Source organism: Perca flavescens, chromosome 13, assembly GCF_004354835.1.
Source record: "Perca flavescens isolate YP-PL-M2 chromosome 13, PFLA_1.0, whole genome shotgun sequence".
Lineage (NCBI taxonomy): Eukaryota > Metazoa > Chordata > Actinopteri > Perciformes > Percidae > Perca > Perca flavescens.
The window spans coordinates 30,593,135-30,611,119 of NC_041343.1; the positions used below are offsets into that span (position 1 = coordinate 30,593,135).

At 43.5% G+C, this 17,985-nt stretch overlaps 1 protein-coding gene across 1 annotated transcript in view; it reads left to right on the top strand.

Annotated features, from left to right (window-relative positions):
- The first annotated feature begins 722 nt into the window (after nt 1-722).
- LOC114566564 (polypeptide N-acetylgalactosaminyltransferase 10) overlaps nt 723-17,985 on the top strand; it is a 101,110-nt gene continuing 83,847 nt past the window's right edge. The window contains exon 1 of the mRNA XM_028595121.1: nt 723-970. Within this exon, the coding sequence (XP_028450922.1) occupies nt 812-970 (159 nt within the window). The 5' untranslated portion in view covers nt 723-811. The remainder of the gene's footprint in view (nt 971-17,985) is intronic.

The following is a 17,985-nucleotide window of genomic DNA, read 5'->3' on the forward strand; positions in this document are numbered from 1 at the left end:
TCTCTTTAACCTCCTCCCCTCTGGCAGGCGCTACAGATCCCTGCGCAAAAAAACAGCCAGACATAAGAACAGCTTCTTTCCCACCACCATCACTCTACTGAACTGCGGATAAGTGGGGTCATCCCCACTTTGGCCACTCACCCACTTCTCTACACATTTAATACTTATCATTCCACTATGCATCTTTGCACTATTACCTTTTGCACTTTACTCAATGTGTACTTCTCTTGATATTATGTCTTATCTGTATATTTTTATTTTTGTATATTACGTTGATATTGTCTATATGTATATTGTTGTCTGTATTGTACAGTATGTGTCTATATTCTATCTGTCTACTGAATGTTTACTACCACATGTCTATTTGTTGAATGTATTGAGACCAAAGTCAAATTCCTTGTGTATGTAAGTATACTTAGCCAATAAAACTGATTCTGATTTAGAAAAGTCAGAGCAATGGTCTATTGACTATATTGTTACTATTTTGTTCAATGGTCTGGGTGGGTGCTGATGACGAAGAGGCGGGAGGGGGGGGTTGTTCATGTCGCGAGTTGTATATTTTGTATGTTGTTAAAAATAAAACTTGTTAATCAGAAAAAAAGAAAAGTCAGAGCAACTTGTGAGTGTGAGGGCTTTTATTGTGAAAGTCACGACCGGACGTGGCGTCCGTTGGGGGGTATTTCAGCTAGCTTGAAAGCAGTCCCCCCCGCCAGTCAGTCACAGTGAAAGTTGTCTCCGCTCGGAAGAGCCTGGAAGTCGGGGGTTTCGCTAGTTTCCACCGCCGCTGCTTCACACGCTTTCTCCCGGAGAGATGAGGCGGAAGGAGAAGAGGCTGCTGCAGTTCGCCGGGCTGCTCATAGCGGCTCTTCTTTTCCTCCCCAACGTCGGGCTGTGGTCTTTGTACCGGGACCGAGTGTTCGACAGCTCGCCCGACACAGTGGACGGTCCGGGCGGCATCCTCCGGATACAGGTCAGGAAAAGCTTGGTTATAATACACACCTCACGGAGTGTTTTCTCTGCTATCTTCACGGAGCTTTTGAGTGTTTTTTTTTGTTTGTTTCTTTACTTGTCTACTTGTCTCCTCGTTTTCTACTCAATTCAAAAAAACTGCTCTGCGAAGGACTATGTGGAACAAATGCGTGCGACTTGAGAAGTGACAGTCATTTAAGATGTATTTATTGTATTAGGACAATGCACGCTAATTGACATCTCTGTAAACGCGCTTGTGTTAGCAAGACGGCTAATTTGTCAACGGTAGTCCTAATTTACCTACAATGCAATGTCTTTATGGTGTGAGAAAACCGGAGCACTCCGGAGGGAAACCCACACAAAAGACAGTGAGAACATGCAAACTCCACTGGTAAAGGCCCCCTGCCCGGACTGGTGGAATCGAACTCTGCCGTGCCAACTTGCTGTGGGGGGCAGAAGTGCTAACCACTGAGCCACCGTACCGTGCCGCCTAAAATCAGAAAAGAAATCCGTTCAGAAAGACAGAGAATGTCGCCGACTGTAGCTACGTTGACGGTGCAGAGTCAGGACCATAGAGAGCGCCTGGGCACTTCCAGCGCTGCTCGGGTTCAGCACCATGGAGAGCGCCGGGACTTTAGGTTGAACCGGGGGGGAAAGGGGCTTCTTTGTTCTGTAAAACTGCGGTATAAAACTGCTGTGATAAAGCTTGGAACATGTCCAATCATCCAGTCATAGGCGTAATTTACAGGGGGGGGATGGGGGATACAACCCCCCAATAATTAAAACTGTCCAGCGCAACCCCCAAAAACCTTATTATAATTTCCTTTATATAAATAAAGACATTTGCATCATAGCTTGATGCAGAAAAGCAAACAATTGTTGCAGAAAAATTCAGGAAATGAAGTGTTGAATGTTGAACCAAAAGTTACACACTTGTGTGGACACATTTTGAGGTTTTATTGGTTGTCCTGTGAAAAATTCAGGAAATTAAGTGTTTGTTATGCCCAAAATTTCAATTTTGCTCAAAAGTGGAGATACCGTGCCGCCTAAAATCAGAACAGAAATCCGTTCAGAAAGACAGAGAATGTCGCCGACTGTAGCTACGTTGACGGTGCAGAGTCAGGACCATAGAGAGCGCCTGGGCACTTCCAGCGCTGCTCGGGTTCAGCACCATGGAGAGCGCCGAGACTTACAGGGGGGGGATGGGGGATACAACCTCCCAATAATTTATTATATTATAATTTCCTTTATATAAATAAAGACATTTGCATCATAGCTTGACGCAGAAAAGGCAAACAATTGTTGCAGAAAAATTCAGGAAATGAAGTGTTGAATGTTGAACCAAAAGTTACACACTTGTGTGGACACATTTTGAGGTTTTATTGGTTGTCCTGTGATGTCATTCTGGGCTGAATCATTTTTTTTTAGATTTCCCGGAGCCCCTTAAAGACATTTACAGAGGCAGAGAGGTTAGGCGCTCTCCTCCTGTAAAGTCAGTTGTGCTGTAAATTGTTAGTTGTAAATTATCTCTGCTCCAAACATGGTGATTTGCTTTCGGAGCATTTTAGCAATGGCATTTTTCATTTTTTTCCCCCCCTTTGTGATAAGCAACTGTTGAAGGTCTCATTTAGTGATCATGTGTCTAATAGATCTCACTGCCCTTCAACATCACCGTCTGTAGCTGTTGCCATGGGAAACAAGTAAGTGTGATGGAACAAGTTTGTTGGGTAACCAATATTTAGAAGAGGTAGATCTGTCCCCCACATTTAAATGTATAAGACAACCACAAAAAAGCTAAAAAATAACCACTCAGGCAGCTCAAAATATGGATATATCCTTCTTACCTGTAAATATGTTTCCCAACGATTTCAGACACCCCTACAGTGGACCGTACCATCTAAACTTTGCAGCACATCTCTTTTCTTGTCTCTTCACGTGTGAAGTTTTGAATATGCAGAAAGTGTAACTATACAAGAGAATAATTATAATAAATAATACTTATTAAAGACATTGCACCATGAATGAATGCTGGAAAGGCACACATTTTTGCATAATAATTCACCAGAATGCAGGAAATGAAGTGTTTGACGTGTACAATTTTCCAGGGAGGATCCCCCATTTCCCCCCAGTTACAATGTGCCCCCCCCCGAATGTTGAAATAATACCTATGCCCTTGTTAGAAAGTGTTACCGTTTACTGTTCTCCTCTTTTCTTTTGAAATGGGTTTGTGAAAAAAAATTGGTCCTCACTGTCGATGTGAAAATCAATAATGCGTTTGGTTTGTTTTACCCTTTCAATTGATTTATATAAAATAGAGTCCTCAGTCATTTATCCCTGAGAATGTCTTTGCGCTGTGGTGTTATAAATTGTAAAAGGTTTATGTTTAGTTATTTTGTTTTAAACTTACTCTGGGGGTGTTTTTCGATGTGGAACAAATTTCATTTGATATCATCCTGAGAGGACATTTAGCACAGATTGCCTTTATTATCCCTCCTGATTTCAACATCATAAAGACTAATTATAGAATACATCTTCATTTCGGAGTTGTTTGGGAACAGTGTTTTTCATGTGGTGGCTCACTGTCCCCGGTGTCTGAATGGGCGAATAAGAAGCACATTGTAAATTGCTTGGGATGAAAGCTTGTGTCTGAACTGTTTTTATAGGAGGGATTTGTGACGATTTTGGAACGCGGTGACAAAAGATCTTGTCCTGCCACTAGGGGGCATCAGATCTGACAAATATATTCCGATTACAAGAATGCGTTTGGTCGTTTTTATTCCGAGAACTGTGTCCGAGAAAGTGTCATAATTGGTTTTCAGAGGACCTGTTTAAAAAACAGTCTTGTCACCCAGGTCTCTGTTCTCGTGAACCATTCGTACACATAGCTACGAAACATAAAGCACTGTAATTCGTACTATGTGTATTCCACGTATTTATTGCTGTCCATAACACATTGGCTGCTGCTGTATAGGACAGAGAAGGGAGGAAGTCAGGATGGATGTTTTGGGTCATAAAACACAGCACTTTTGTCAGGATGTAGAGAAATGGCAGAACCAAAAATTGCAGAGATGACCGGGCAGGGTTGAGTTTGAAGATTTAATAAATAAAAAGGATTTACAACAAAAAGCGTCCTGAAGTAAGCAGGCAAAAATAGTTCCAAAAAAAAAGTTGAAGAAGCCAAATGACCAGGAATAACAATAAACTGGAATACCGAGACAAACAGGATAGAAACACACACACAGACAATGATCTGACAACTGTAGACAAAGCCAACACAGAGACTAAATACACAAGGTAACGAGGGTGAAACAAGGGACAGGTGACAGGAGGGCTCAGGAAAACGTGAAACATATCAGGGTGGGGCAGACAGTCACAAAGGCGGGAAAACACACAAGGCAGGAAGTCAAACAAGACATGACACAGGAGAAACAGACACTACAAAATAAAACAGGAAACTGAAGCATAAAACATACACAAGGATGAAAACGCAAACAGAAAACAGAAGAGATAGTAAAGAAGGAAACAGGGAATAATTTCACAAAATAAAAACAGACTACAAAATAAATCAGGAAAAACTACAACTATGACTTTCATCCAGGACAGGGGTGTTCTTGTCCCAGGAGTACTACTTAAGGGAACTGATGTTTTAACCCTTGTGTTGTCTTCCCGTTGACCATGCAACTTTTAGTTTTTCATCGTTTTGGTTGTCTTTTTCAACACTTTTGTCACTTTTCCCGATGTTTTTGTCACTTTTCCCGATGTTTTTGTCACTTTTTTCAACCTTCTTTTATCATTTTCTTTCTCCAATTGCTATAAAGTTGAATAAAACACCCAAATTCAATGAAAGTAGTGAACTGATCCTTTATTTTACTAGTGAAGAGTGTTTGTACAGAACCATCATGTTATTTTCTTTCACAATTGGGTTGAAAGAAACCCCATATTTCTGATATAGAAACCTTTTGAAAACGGGTCAAATTTGACCCGAGGACAACACGAGGGTTAACCCAAACCATGATCTTTTTTCTAATCATAACTAGTTGTTTCGGTGCCTAAATGTAACTGTCATCGCAGCATGATGCTCACCTTTCCTCGGTTGAAACTCAACTGCAACGGCCGCTGAAGCGACTGTCCCCTCACGGAGCTCTGTACCCGGCTCACAGTCACCTTTTCTCGGCTAAATATAACTGCGAAGACCAGTATTTTCATAGGATTTCATAAGAATTGTTGTGCATAAGTTCTTGTACAATATCATGAGAACCAGTTCATGAGAATGAGTCACACATGGCTGCGTTGCCTCTGGGCAAATTTGACTTCTTTGTGTCATGTACAGTACGATGGCTGCAAAAGTAGGCTGGTGAGTAAAACAAGCTCAATCTTTCATTCATTCAACCTTTTTCAACCCTCATTTTCAATGTCATCGAGTCAGATTACAAACAACAACACAAATATAGAAAGACATTAAAACATTCTGAAATGGAAAATTATTTCATAAATAAATTAGGATAATAAGGATGCAAAAGAAAGTACAACAATGTAAAGCAGACACTAGTAGAACTTTGCAGGTTTAAAATCAGATTTCTAAATCATCCAAGAGGCACGAGTTTAACAAAGTGCTGTAATTTGTTCCAGGAGTCATTGGCACTAAAACTAAAAGCAGTTGTTCCAAGTTGAGAGCAAGCTCGTGGGACATGATGTAAAAGCCAGTCAGCAAAGCAGATCTAATAATGTCACTGAGTGACAGAGAAGTTTTGTGAGCTAGTATGGTAGTTTTAGTAGTTCAGAGCCTTGATACATCACACTTGATACAATTTGTTTGATGCTTGCCTTTTTTTAGGCACATTTGTATTTTTCAGTGCTAAGTTGAAAACTTCGGTTACACTTTACTTGAAGGTATCTACATAAGAGTGACATTACACTGTCCTGAATGTGTCATAAACATTATAAACAAGTCATAAACGTTTATGACATAATGCTTCTTTTAGTAAGTGTCATTTAGTTTTTGTCATGACAAGTTATGGTTAGGGTTAGGGTTCATGTGTCATGACTGTCATGACAGTGTCATGTCACTCTTATGTAGATACCATCAAGTAAAGTGTTACCAAATGTCTATATATTGGCATTGTCATAGGACTTGTATGTTTGACTCCCGCATGACGTTAATGTGCCATTATTTCAGTGTAACGTGCTGCTCTAGCATGCATTAGGTCAAAAGCAGGAAAACCAGTCTCACATCAGGCAGCGCTAACATTTGTCTGATTTTAGCCTCTAAATTAAACAAGATGTACTACAGGGAGATGCAAAATGACTAAAAATAGACCCAAAATGCCACAAAAAGATGCAAAATTATTACATTACATGTCATTTAGCAGACGCTTTTATCCAAAGTGACATACAATTGCTATATATCAGAGGTTGCACGCCACATTGGTTGACGTATGGCAGTGGGAACCGAACCCACGTCTCCAAAACACAAAAATTATATATATATATACGCGAAGGAGCAGCGGCTCTACTCCGAGCTCCTCACGGATGACTGAGCTTCTCACCCTATCTCTAAGGGAGATGCCAGCCACCCTCCTGAGGAAACCCATTTCGGCCGCTTGTACCCTGGATCTCGTTCTTTCGGTCATGACCCAGCCTTCATGACCATAGGTGAGGGTAGGAACGAAAACTGACCGGTAGATTGAGAGCTTTGCCTTCTGACTCAGCTCTCTTTTCGTCACAACGGTGCAATAAATTGAATGTAATACCGCACCCGCTGCGCCGATTCTCCGACCATTCTCCCGCTCTATTGTCCCCTCACTCGCAAACAAAACCCCAATGTACTTGAACTCCTTCCCTTGGGGTAAGGACTTATTCCCTACCTGGAGTAGGCACTCCATCGGTTTCCTGCTGAGAACCATGGCCTCAGATTTAGAGGTGCTGATCCTCATCCCAACCGCTTCACTCTCTGCTGCAAACCGATCCAGTGAGTGCTGAAGGTTGCAGGCCGATGATGCCATCAGGACCACATCATCTGCAAAGAGCAGCGATGAGATTCCCAGCCCACCGAACCGCAACCCCTCCCCACCCTGACTATGCCTCGGTATCCTGTCCATAAATGTTACAAACAGGATTGGTGACAAAGCGCAGCCCTGGCGGAGGCCAACCCTCACCTGAAACAAATCCAACTTACTGCCGAGAACCCGGACACAGCTCTCACTTTGGTCGTACAGAGATTGGATGGCCCTGAGAAGAGACCCCCTCACCCCATACTCCTGCAGCACCTCCCACAGTATCTCCCGCGGGACCCGGTCATACGCCTTTTCCAGATCCACAAAACGCATATAGACCGGTTGGGCATACTCCCACGCTCCCCCCAGGATCCTTGCCGAGGTGGTCCGTTGTTCCACGACCAGGACGGAATCCGCATTGTTCCTCCTCAACCCGAGGTTCAACTATCGGCCGAACCCTCCTTTCCAGCACCTTGGAGTAGACTTTACCAGGGAGGCTGAGAAGTGTGATACCCCTGTAATTGGCACACACCCCGGTCTGCCACTGAAATTCCTTCTCCATGTCTACTCCAAACTTCTACCACACCCGCTGCTTTGCCTCTTTTACGGCAGAGGTTGCAGCCCTTCGGGCCCTTTGGGCCCTTCGGTACCGTGCAACCGCCTCCGGAGTTCTCTGGGATAACATATCCCGGAAAGACTCCTTCTTCAGTCGGACGGCTTCCCTGACCACTGGTGTCCACCATGGTGTTCGTGGGTTACCGCCCCTTGAGGCACCTATGACCCTAAGACCACAGCTCCTCGCTGCAGCTTCAGCAATGGAAACTTTGAACATTGTCCACTCGGGTTCAATGCCCCCAGCCTCCACAGGGAAGTCTGTCGGACAGGGGCCTCCTCCAGACGTTCCCAATTTACCCGCACTACCCGTTTGGGCTTACCAGGTCTGTCCAGAGTCTTCCCCCACCCCCTGACCCAACTTACCACCAGATGGTGATCAGTTGACAGCTCCGCCCCTCTCTTCACCCGAGTGTCCAAAACATACGGCCTCAGATAAGATGAAACGATTATAAAATCGATCATTGACCTTTGGCCTAGGGTGCTCTGGTAACAGGTACACTTATGACCATCCCTATGTTCGAACATGGTGTTTGTTATAGACAATCCATGACTAGCACAGAAGTCCAACAACAAACAACCAATCTGGTTTAGATCAGGGAGGCCGTTCCTCCCAATCACGCCTCTCAAGGTGTCTCCATCATTGCCCACGCGCGCGTTGAAGTCCCCCAGCAGAACAATGGAGTCCCCCACTGGAGCCCCATGCAGGACTCCAGTCAAGGTCTCCAAGAAGGCCGAATACTCCGAACTCCTGTTTGGTGCATATGCACAAACAACAGTCAGAGTTTTCCCCCCCACAACCCGCAGGCGCACCCTCTCGTCCACCGGGGTAAACTCCAACGCAGCGGCGCTCAGCCGGGGACTTGTGAGTATCCCCACACCCGCCCGGCGCCTCACACCCTGGGCAACTCCGGAGAAGAAAAGAGTCCAACCCCTATCCAGGAGTACGGTTCCAGAACCGAGACTGTGCGTAGAGGTAAGCCCCACCAGATCTAACCGGTAGCGCTCCAGCAGCGCTCCAGCAGCGCACCCGACCCCAGCGGTTCCTCCCACAGGTGGTGGGCCCATGGGATGGAGAGGGGGTTGCCACGTTGCTTCTTCGGGCTGTGCCCGACCGGGCTCCGTGGCAAACCCGGCCACCAGGTGCTCGCTGACAAGCCCGCCATCTGGGCCTGGCTCCAGACAAGGGGCCCCTCCGGGCAGGGTAACTTCACCTCTTCTACGTTGTTTCATAGGGTTTTTGAACCATTTTTTGTCTGGCCCCTCACCTGAGACCACTTTGCCTTGGGAGACCCTACCAGGAGCACACAGCTCCAGACAACACAGCCCTCAGGTTCATAGGGACACACAAACCTCTCCACCACGATAAGGTGATGGTTCCCGGTTACTTTTTTATTTTTTGGTATTATTATCAGCACTAAGTGGACTACATAGATATGTACATACATATCCCAAATTGTTTTTGGACATGACAATGGTACTGCTTTGTACGGTAATGGATTGCTAATTAAGTGAAGGAATTACAATAAAAGTAGTTAAAAAAAAATTTGATGCAAAATGATTACAAGTAGACCCAAAACGACCACAAAGAAAAGTAAAAATGACAAAAAATTGATGCACAAGAAACTCTTTGACACCGCTGTAAAACTGGCTGCAAACATTCATCTTTCTGTCCTGTTTTTTTTATTCTTTTTCTCGCAAACTTTTAATACCCAAAAGTGATTGGAACAAAGGACAAATGAGGAAAAGGGAAGGAACAATATGTGTGTTTTGTGTTCTGTGTTTGAGTGCTCCCTGTGGGCTGTTACGGCTCCACTGAAGTAGATAAAAATCAATACCCTTATCCCATTCAGCCTTTTCCCACATACGTCTTGTTAGAGACATTTGTAGCGGATATTTCATTCCCCTTGTTGGTTTCTGTCTGCTTCACTTGTAGACGACACAGTGCTTAAACCAAATACAAACTCAGTGAGCTGCAGTCTCATTCCTGCACTTCCCATGTATTAGATAAAATAGAATATTAATGAACAACATTCATACATATATTTTTTTTTAAAGGCTTATTAAACCAGAGAGGAGGAAGAGACAGCTTTTCTTCAGCGGCGTCCTCGTTTATTCGGGTGCACTTTTTTTACAACTAGTTTCAGTCTGCTGTTTACCCTGGAGCACTTGATTTCGAGGAAGGTGGATTTTGTGATTATTTCTCGCTCCTTCGAGAAAAAAGTACCGCTTGGATTCACGGCAGGTTGTAAAGGCGACACCCAGTCATGCCGAACAGGTGTCAAAAAGTATCCAGACATCTAGGAATCTTAATCCACTTTGACCCACAACCCATATACTCATAGTTGAATTGACTTAATAAGCTTTGTGTCAACTCATTTGGCAATGGCTTAAATGTAATGGACATTCATTAATATAAAACATAACATATAAAATATCGCGCACTTACCAAATTCAACACTTTTTAGGCACCGTCCGAATTGCCTCTACAGCATCGAGTATCAAAAAATGCCTCGATATTCAATACCCAATATCAGTACCCAAGGAGTCAATCTCATCAGCGTCAGTGAGCCAATCAGCACGCAGCATGCTTCTTTTCTTTTTTTTAATTAAGTTTTGCCATAAAAATAATCACAAAAACCCACAAACCATACATAACCCAAATGAGTGTAAGAGACATGTAACATACAGTATACAAAGACTATTTGACATGCATAAACAGAGCTTGTGAACACAAAGAACATAAAACATATAAAGACAGTATTTGACTAAATGCTACAGGGGACAGTTTACAATGGGGGGTGGGGGAGGTGCGTGTGTGTGCATGAATAGGCGCGTCCGTGTGGATAGGTGTGCGTATGATGAGTGTTTTTGTGATTTAAAGTATGAAATGTTGTGAGTCGTGGTACTGTGTTATAGATATGAGAGGGAGTGGATATAAAGCTTTAAGTATGGTGGATTAGGTGAGGCTCACCAGAAGGAAGGGAGAGAGAAAAAAAAGGAGGGGTATTTGTATATGGGAATTGAATCACTCAGCATGCTTCTTTTTTTAAGATACTTTTTTGGGGGCATTTTAGGCCTTTATTTATATAGGACAGCTGAAGATATGAAAAGGGAGAGCGAGGAAGAGGGGGAATGACATGCAGCAAAGGGCCGCAGGTTGGAGTTGAATCAGCGGCCTCTGCGTCGAGGAGTAAACCTCTGCATATGGGCACGCGCTCCACCAAGTGTGCTACCCAGGCGCCCACGCAGCATGCTTCTACCAAGATCTAATAATGATTGTGATTGGCTGTCTAACGTCTATCATTTAGGAACCGGTATCGAAGTCCCGGTATTGAAAGTTTATGAACGATACCCAGCCCTACGGTGCACTATAACTTTAAGTGAGATATTACTTTGTATGAACTGGCCCTTTAAAGAGTACTTCCACAAGGCAGCAGATTGCTGCTATTATGTTTCTCTGCACTTTAAGAATGGGTGCTGCTTTCCTAAAGTGGCTCCTTGTTCCTTCATGCATGTCTCTTCCTTATGTCCTAACTCCTCCTAACAGGGGTAATAGGTATTGAATAAAGTAAAGTATTTACTTGAACGAGGCATCCTCGATCAGTCCAACCTCATTTTAAGCAGACTGGAGTTAACCGTGAGGTACGACATCTCTACTGACCTATAACGTGTAGGAATAATTAAGTACTGACTGTCTCTCGAGTATTGATTAGAGATCTAGTCACTGTTCTGGAACAGTCGGCAGCATTCCTTTTACTGTCCCATCAGCTCAGACCAATCACGGAACAGATTCACTTTTAAGGGTTGCTGCCATCCGGTTAGTCTTGCATTGCCAGCTCTATCTCCACAGCACTGTGGAGTAAGGTCTGGCTACACCCCAGATATATTCTGGGATAGGAGAGAAACAAGGTTCTGGGTTGTTTGCAATTCTTTAAACCAAACCACCCTAGAAGACATTTACAGGGCTCAATGTTTGCGTCGGGCCAAAAGCATCACACAGGACTCCTCCCACCCAGCCAGACTTCTGAACAGTTTTTACCCATGTGCCATAAAAGAACTGAACACTAACAAATGTGCAATATCTGACTTTTTTTATTATTATTGTATTTACTATATTTATTGTTTTTATTCTGTGTCTTTTGCCTTTATAAGGCTACTGTCATTTTATTTGTGTACCACTGAGGGTGAGTTGAGGAAAGGAAAGCTGCTGTCCAATGACAATAAAACACATTCTCTTTTATTCAATCACAATCGTCTTGGGTGGTGCCAAGCTCCGGACGCAGTGACGGTGGGGAGGAATTTCGTTTTGGTGGAACATTTGCACCCGGCAAAAGAAAAACGCCACATAAAATATTAAATCAAGTTAACTCTTCACACAGTACAGTAACGTGAGCTATTTAAATTAGCTGGATACATGGTTAAACCTCATTTGCTCTTACAATAGTAATAGCTGTAACATATTCTTTGTAAATCTTTTCAATGATTTCCTGAAATAACAAAGCAAGCCTGCCTTGTTGCATGAGCCAAATTGTCTTCAAAACTTGCTAGCTCATAGTTTTTTGTCGTTCTTCCGAAGCAAACAGAGTACGGCAACGCGCAGAGTGGAAGGTGAGGGGCCAAGACTGCTGCATGTCAGGCTTTATCCTCGAAACGTAATTTTGTTGATCACGACTACCATCCATCCGGTAACCAATGACTCTCTCCAAGCTCCTCTGAAGGTTCCTTCCCCCCCCCCCCTCGTTTCTTAGTCTCATGTGAGATGCACTCAAGGATTTGGAACATCCCGGATGATAGTGAACCTCAATTGATGTGCGGGGCAGGCTGGAGGACCAAGCAGCGAGGATGGGAGGACGAATAATTAGCTGAATGAAAAGCACTCATTGTAGAGCATGTTGAACACAAGCGGTCTGTGATTAAGTTGTGGCAAGAAGCGTGAAATGGTTGAATGTCTCAGCCCAAACAAAGCCGAGCAGAGGCACTTTGGGTATTCTGTGTTTTCAAGTTTGAGTTTCCATTTAATGATTAGATTGTAGTTGTTTGGTTTTTCCAAATCTTAGGGGAAAAGACTTGCCTTGTTGTAACTCTCCCTACAGTGTAAAGCAGCAGTGTGGCTAAACCTTTTAATGGCACACTGACAGCTCTTTGTGTTAAACCGATTGATTCATGCATCTTAACCATACTGAGCATTGATCGCTGGAGAGGAAAGGAGCGCAGGCCCAGGACCGCACAGTGTGACTCCTGCCCAGTGGAGCTGAGTGAGTCTGCTTTAGATGAGGAGATGCTGGGAGGAGGGTTTAGGCGAGTTGATGTAAGCCACATCTGTGCTTTAGTAGCCCCATGTCGAAGAGAGTCCAGCTCAGAAGCAACAAGCGGAGACGAGTCACTCATCTGTAGTCTGAATTTTGCTGACAGAGAGCATTCACACAGAGGGGGAGAGGAGACTGCCTGGCTGCCACTGCTACCGCCTATCTTGTGACTTAGAGCTTCATTTGTAGCTCTAAAAACATGCAGACATTGCTTCCTGGGGAAAACACAAGACTTTCTCCTAGGAAATGCTCATTCGTTCCTCGGGAGTGTTTTGATCCTAACCACCTAACCCTAAACTTAATTGTCTTTGCTGCATGACGCTCACTTTTTGTCGCCTAAACTCAACTGTAATGTTCACTGAAAGGACCGTCATTTGGCAGTGCTCTGTAGTCGGCTCACAGTCACCTTTTGTCGGCTAAACTCAACTAGCAATGGCCACTGATACGACTGAAAGCTCACAGAGCTCTGTAGCCGGCGCCCCGTGACCAGCCCCGGCAGTCGCCTAATTTCGTAGGATATCACACGAACCCGCTCATGAGGATGCGTTGAATAAGGAGTTAGGTTGAACAGAAAATAAACTGAGTTTTTTAACTTTACGGAACAAACAGAACTATGTCACATGTGTGTGAAGTAACGTGACAGATCAAAACCATTTTTACCCAAACCACGATGTTTTCCTAAACTTAACTAAGTAGTTTTGTTGCCTAAACCTAACCAAACTGCAACCGTTTCACAACGTTAACATGTTTAAAACTGCAACCGTTATAAACAAAACAAAATATGTCGTCGTATGGTTCGGAGGACACTGGTATCTCGCCTTCACATTTGATGGCCACCGTACAGTATTTCTGTGCTTTGTTCCCCTGCCTTCCTCTCCCTCAGACATGACAACAAGGAGCTTATTTGAGCAGCTCAGATGGGTTTGGATTGGAGCCAGTGGAGGCGGTGATCCCAGCAGAACCAACACAGCTGCAAATTACCCCTGAACCCCCCAGCGGGTCCATCCCACCATGCTTATGGCTCCGCATGTGTTTTTTGTCTGTTCCTTTGATGACAAGTCAAAATCCTTTGCAAGGTCGCTTAAAATGCTTTACCCCCCCCCCTCCCTTCTTAAGGGCCCCAACAATTCTACCCCAAATAGTGTCTGGCAACACAGATATTTTCAGTTTTAAAATGTGCATCTATGAAACATCAGTAGGCATCCCAGTACATATCCCCCAACCGTTTTTATTAATATCCTGTTTGGATATTAAGCTGTTTGGGAGACTCTCTGCAGCCGGCTGTTGGCAGGTGATAGCAGGACTGCTTTGAGCTGGTGCTGTTTGTGTTCAGTTGTACAGTTAACCCCCCATAGTGTGTTAGTGAGGTCCTTTCTTTTTATTTGTGCACATACACAACTGACTGTATATCGCTACTCTTGGTGTGTGTTCTTCTGTGTGTTTGTTCACTATACGTTTTTGTGTGAACACGCACATATGCACAGATACTGCCAGCTGAAAAGAACAGTGGGGTGCTGCTGAGTGAGAAAGTCCATTATATGGTCAGAAATATGTAGACACCCTAACATTACACCCATATGCACGTCAATGTGCCGCTACATCAGCCTCCTCTCTTGGTTTCAGGCTTTCCGTAATATGTTAAAACATGGCCACTGGATTTGCTCCCATTTATTTTCATTAGAAATTGTACAAATTATTTTATATCCTTGTTTGTATTTTTGTGTAAAAACCAACAAACAATCTTTTCATTTGTCATGACTGGCTGGAGAGAAAGGTGCTTGATGTGACATTTTCTCCCTGAACACACCTGTTTGCAGAATGCTGTGTTCCGTTTCTGTCCTCATCCCTTGCTTGATCTTTACCTTGATTTAGGAGCGAGAGCCCACAGCCTACATTTGGATTTATGCCAATGGAAACAGGCGGTGGTCCAGACATTTTGAAAGAAAAGTGTTCACATCAAGTGAAATCAATTTTATTAATGTAGCGCCAAATCGCAACACAAATTATCCCATGACCAATTCATGTAGAGCAGGTCTAGACAACACTCTTTAACTTACAGAGAGCCAACATTCCCCCATGAGCAAGCATTGGCAACAGCTGCAAGGAAAAAAACTCCACTTTAACCAGAAGAAACCTTAAACAGAACCAGGCATTAATAATAGTTGCAGTAGTCAAGCAGAACCACTGGAACAAGCGCGACCACTATCCAGGTGCAGCCATGATCCACAGCCACCAGTGTGATGAGAAAGCAAGGCTTGCGTCCGAAATTGCATGCTCTGCACTACATACTCAACATGGATAGATAGATAGATAGATAGATAGATAGATAGATAGATAGATAGATAGATAGCTTTTATCATAACACTCATGGTCCATTTAAAAAAAAAAAAATCAATCAATACTACTACTACTACTACTACTACTACAATACTAGTATACTATCGTTCAACATACTTTTGGGTAAATAAACAGTAGTGTGTATCTTTTCAAACCCACTAAGCTGTAATTTTCAACGTCACTTCCTGAGAGCCTCCTTGCCGTTAAAGAAGCATAACCATGGTAACCCCTGCCGACCTGCGCATTAGATGCATTGCAAGATAATACTTTAAAATGACTATAAGAAGTGAATAACTAGACCCAAGGTTGTTTAAATATGTAGAAATGTTAATACGAGCTCCTTGGTTTCTGTCCGTTTGTCCTTTATGAACGTTGTTGTTGTTACTGCCGCATTGCATTGTGGGATATGTATGTTGTGTCCAGTATTGCATACTGTAATATTATACCGGAAATAGTATGCAATTCGCATACTACTGGTTTCAAACTAAGGCTTCGGACATACTAAAAAATCTCACATACTGTTTTAGCTACTAAATAACATGATAGTATAGAATTTCGGATGCAGCCAAGGACTCTGGGGAAGAAGCTAAGTTAGTAACATGCATTAATGGGACATGAATGCACACAGATGGAAAGAGGAGAGGGGAGCTCAATGTTTCATAGGCAGTCCCCCGGCAGTCTAAACCTATAACAGTATAAATAAGGGCTAGTCCAAGGCAAACCTGAGCCAGCTCTAACTATAAGCTTTATCAAAGAGGAGAGTTAAACCTTATTCTTAAGCCCAGTTCAGACCAAAGTTTGCAACGAGATGAGTTGAAACTTACAACTTCTTGCAACGCACCGGTCTGCAACGTTCTGAAAGCTGCCAGTTCACACTAATGCCATGAGATGAGACTTTTTTTTATTTATTTTTTGGAGCATTTTACTCCTCTATTTTCACAGGACAGATGAAGACAAGAAAGGGGAGAGAGAGGGGGGAATGACATGCAAACAAAGGGCCGCAGGTCGGAGTCGAACCCGCGGCCACTCTTTGTACTTCTGTCTAACTTCCGACTTTCAGGCTTTATTGTAACTAGATATATCATGTGTATATTTTGTATATATCCAGTAACTCTGCATTCTGGGAGCACAGTGTTGCAGTTCGAGATCTGCCAGTGCCTGATAATTAACAACTTTGTAGGTGAGGAGGAGAATTTTAACACAGGGAGCCAGTGCAGAGAAGCTAATACGGGAGGATTGTGATCTTTTTTTTTGTTGTACACGTTGTATACGTGCCGCAGCATTCTGGATTAACTGGAGAGTCTTAAGGGATTTATTGGGGCAGTCAGATAATAAGTACTTACAATATTCCAGCCTAGACGTAACAAATGCATGTACTAGTTTCTCTTCATCTTTTCATCACAATCCATCAATATCTGAGCCGAAAGTCTGAGGCGGCAGGAGGCAGAGGACGCCAGGAGTCCTGGCCTCTCTCTGGTCCTCTTGGTGCTCTCTCCCTCGCAGCGGGGCTCTGGATAATGACTCCTTTTGGGAGATAATGGACTGTGCAGTGGCCTCGCTGAGCTGCTCTTTGAGAGGGTTTGGAGTGCCTCGCTGCAGGGGCCTCCGCCTGGAGGTCCTCTGCCTCTAGCAGATGTCTGGGTCAGGCAGCACACAGAGTAGACGCCCATAGGCATTTGCATGTGTATCCAAACAGGGCTGACATCTTATCTCATTTTTTAATGGTGTCTCTCACGACTATTTTTTTAAGTTTTTTGGAATGTTTTCAGAAGGTTACTAGGTTACTAACTGAGCAGCTTTGTACGATTTAATTTTATAAAGGCCTAACAAAAAATGTTCTGCATTTTTACTGTAGCTAAACATTCTTTTTATTAACGGGGCAAAGTCTGGGGAAATGAGCTGCCAGTACCTTTTCTGTTATTTTACAGATTTATTTCTTAGAGGGTTTATATATACTACGGGTGTAACGATATAGATTCAATTCTTAACGATCTAATATTAGCGATCCAAAGTAAAAACATTGATACATGTCGTCTTCCCACTTTGCATTTGTTGTTTTTATTAAAATCGATATAATAACATATCGTGATAAAACGCATTATTTACACCCCTAAAATAAACTATACATACATACATAAATATATACATACATACATACACACACATACAAGTGCATGCACATAACACATATGCACAACATATAATGTTGCTGTGTGCTGCAACATTTTCTGCCAGTGTTATCATGTGGATGGACAGATAAAGGGCTCATTCATCTCTCTAGCCTTTCCTGTCATGTAACCGAAGCCGGATTAAGTCAGTTAATGCATGCAGAAGTTTGATGTTTCTTGGAAGAGGTAACGGGGGGATTTGTGAGCCTCCAGCACAGATCGACTTGCCTGCGAAGGGGCTGAAGGTGGAGGAGGAGGAGCAGGAGGAGGACGGTGAGGCGGGGTCGAAAGCGGATCTGTCTGTGATCTGGCACACCGGGAAGGGAAAGAAAAAAGAACAGAACAACTTCCCTTTCTCACACCGGGCTTCTGTCAGCTCACAGCGGGAGGAGAGGAAGCGGGACGTATTGACCCGAGGTGTTCTGATTCGTCCTCCTCAGAGAATGAATGGGAAACTCTGTTCTTATCAGACTCACTGCTGGTAATATCAGCTTTTCCCCCTATGCCAAACAAAGGCAGCCCAATACTACGCCTCTATCTCTCCTTGTTCACTCCTCGGCTTTGTTCAGCACCTGAAAGCAGCGGAAAACAAGCAAA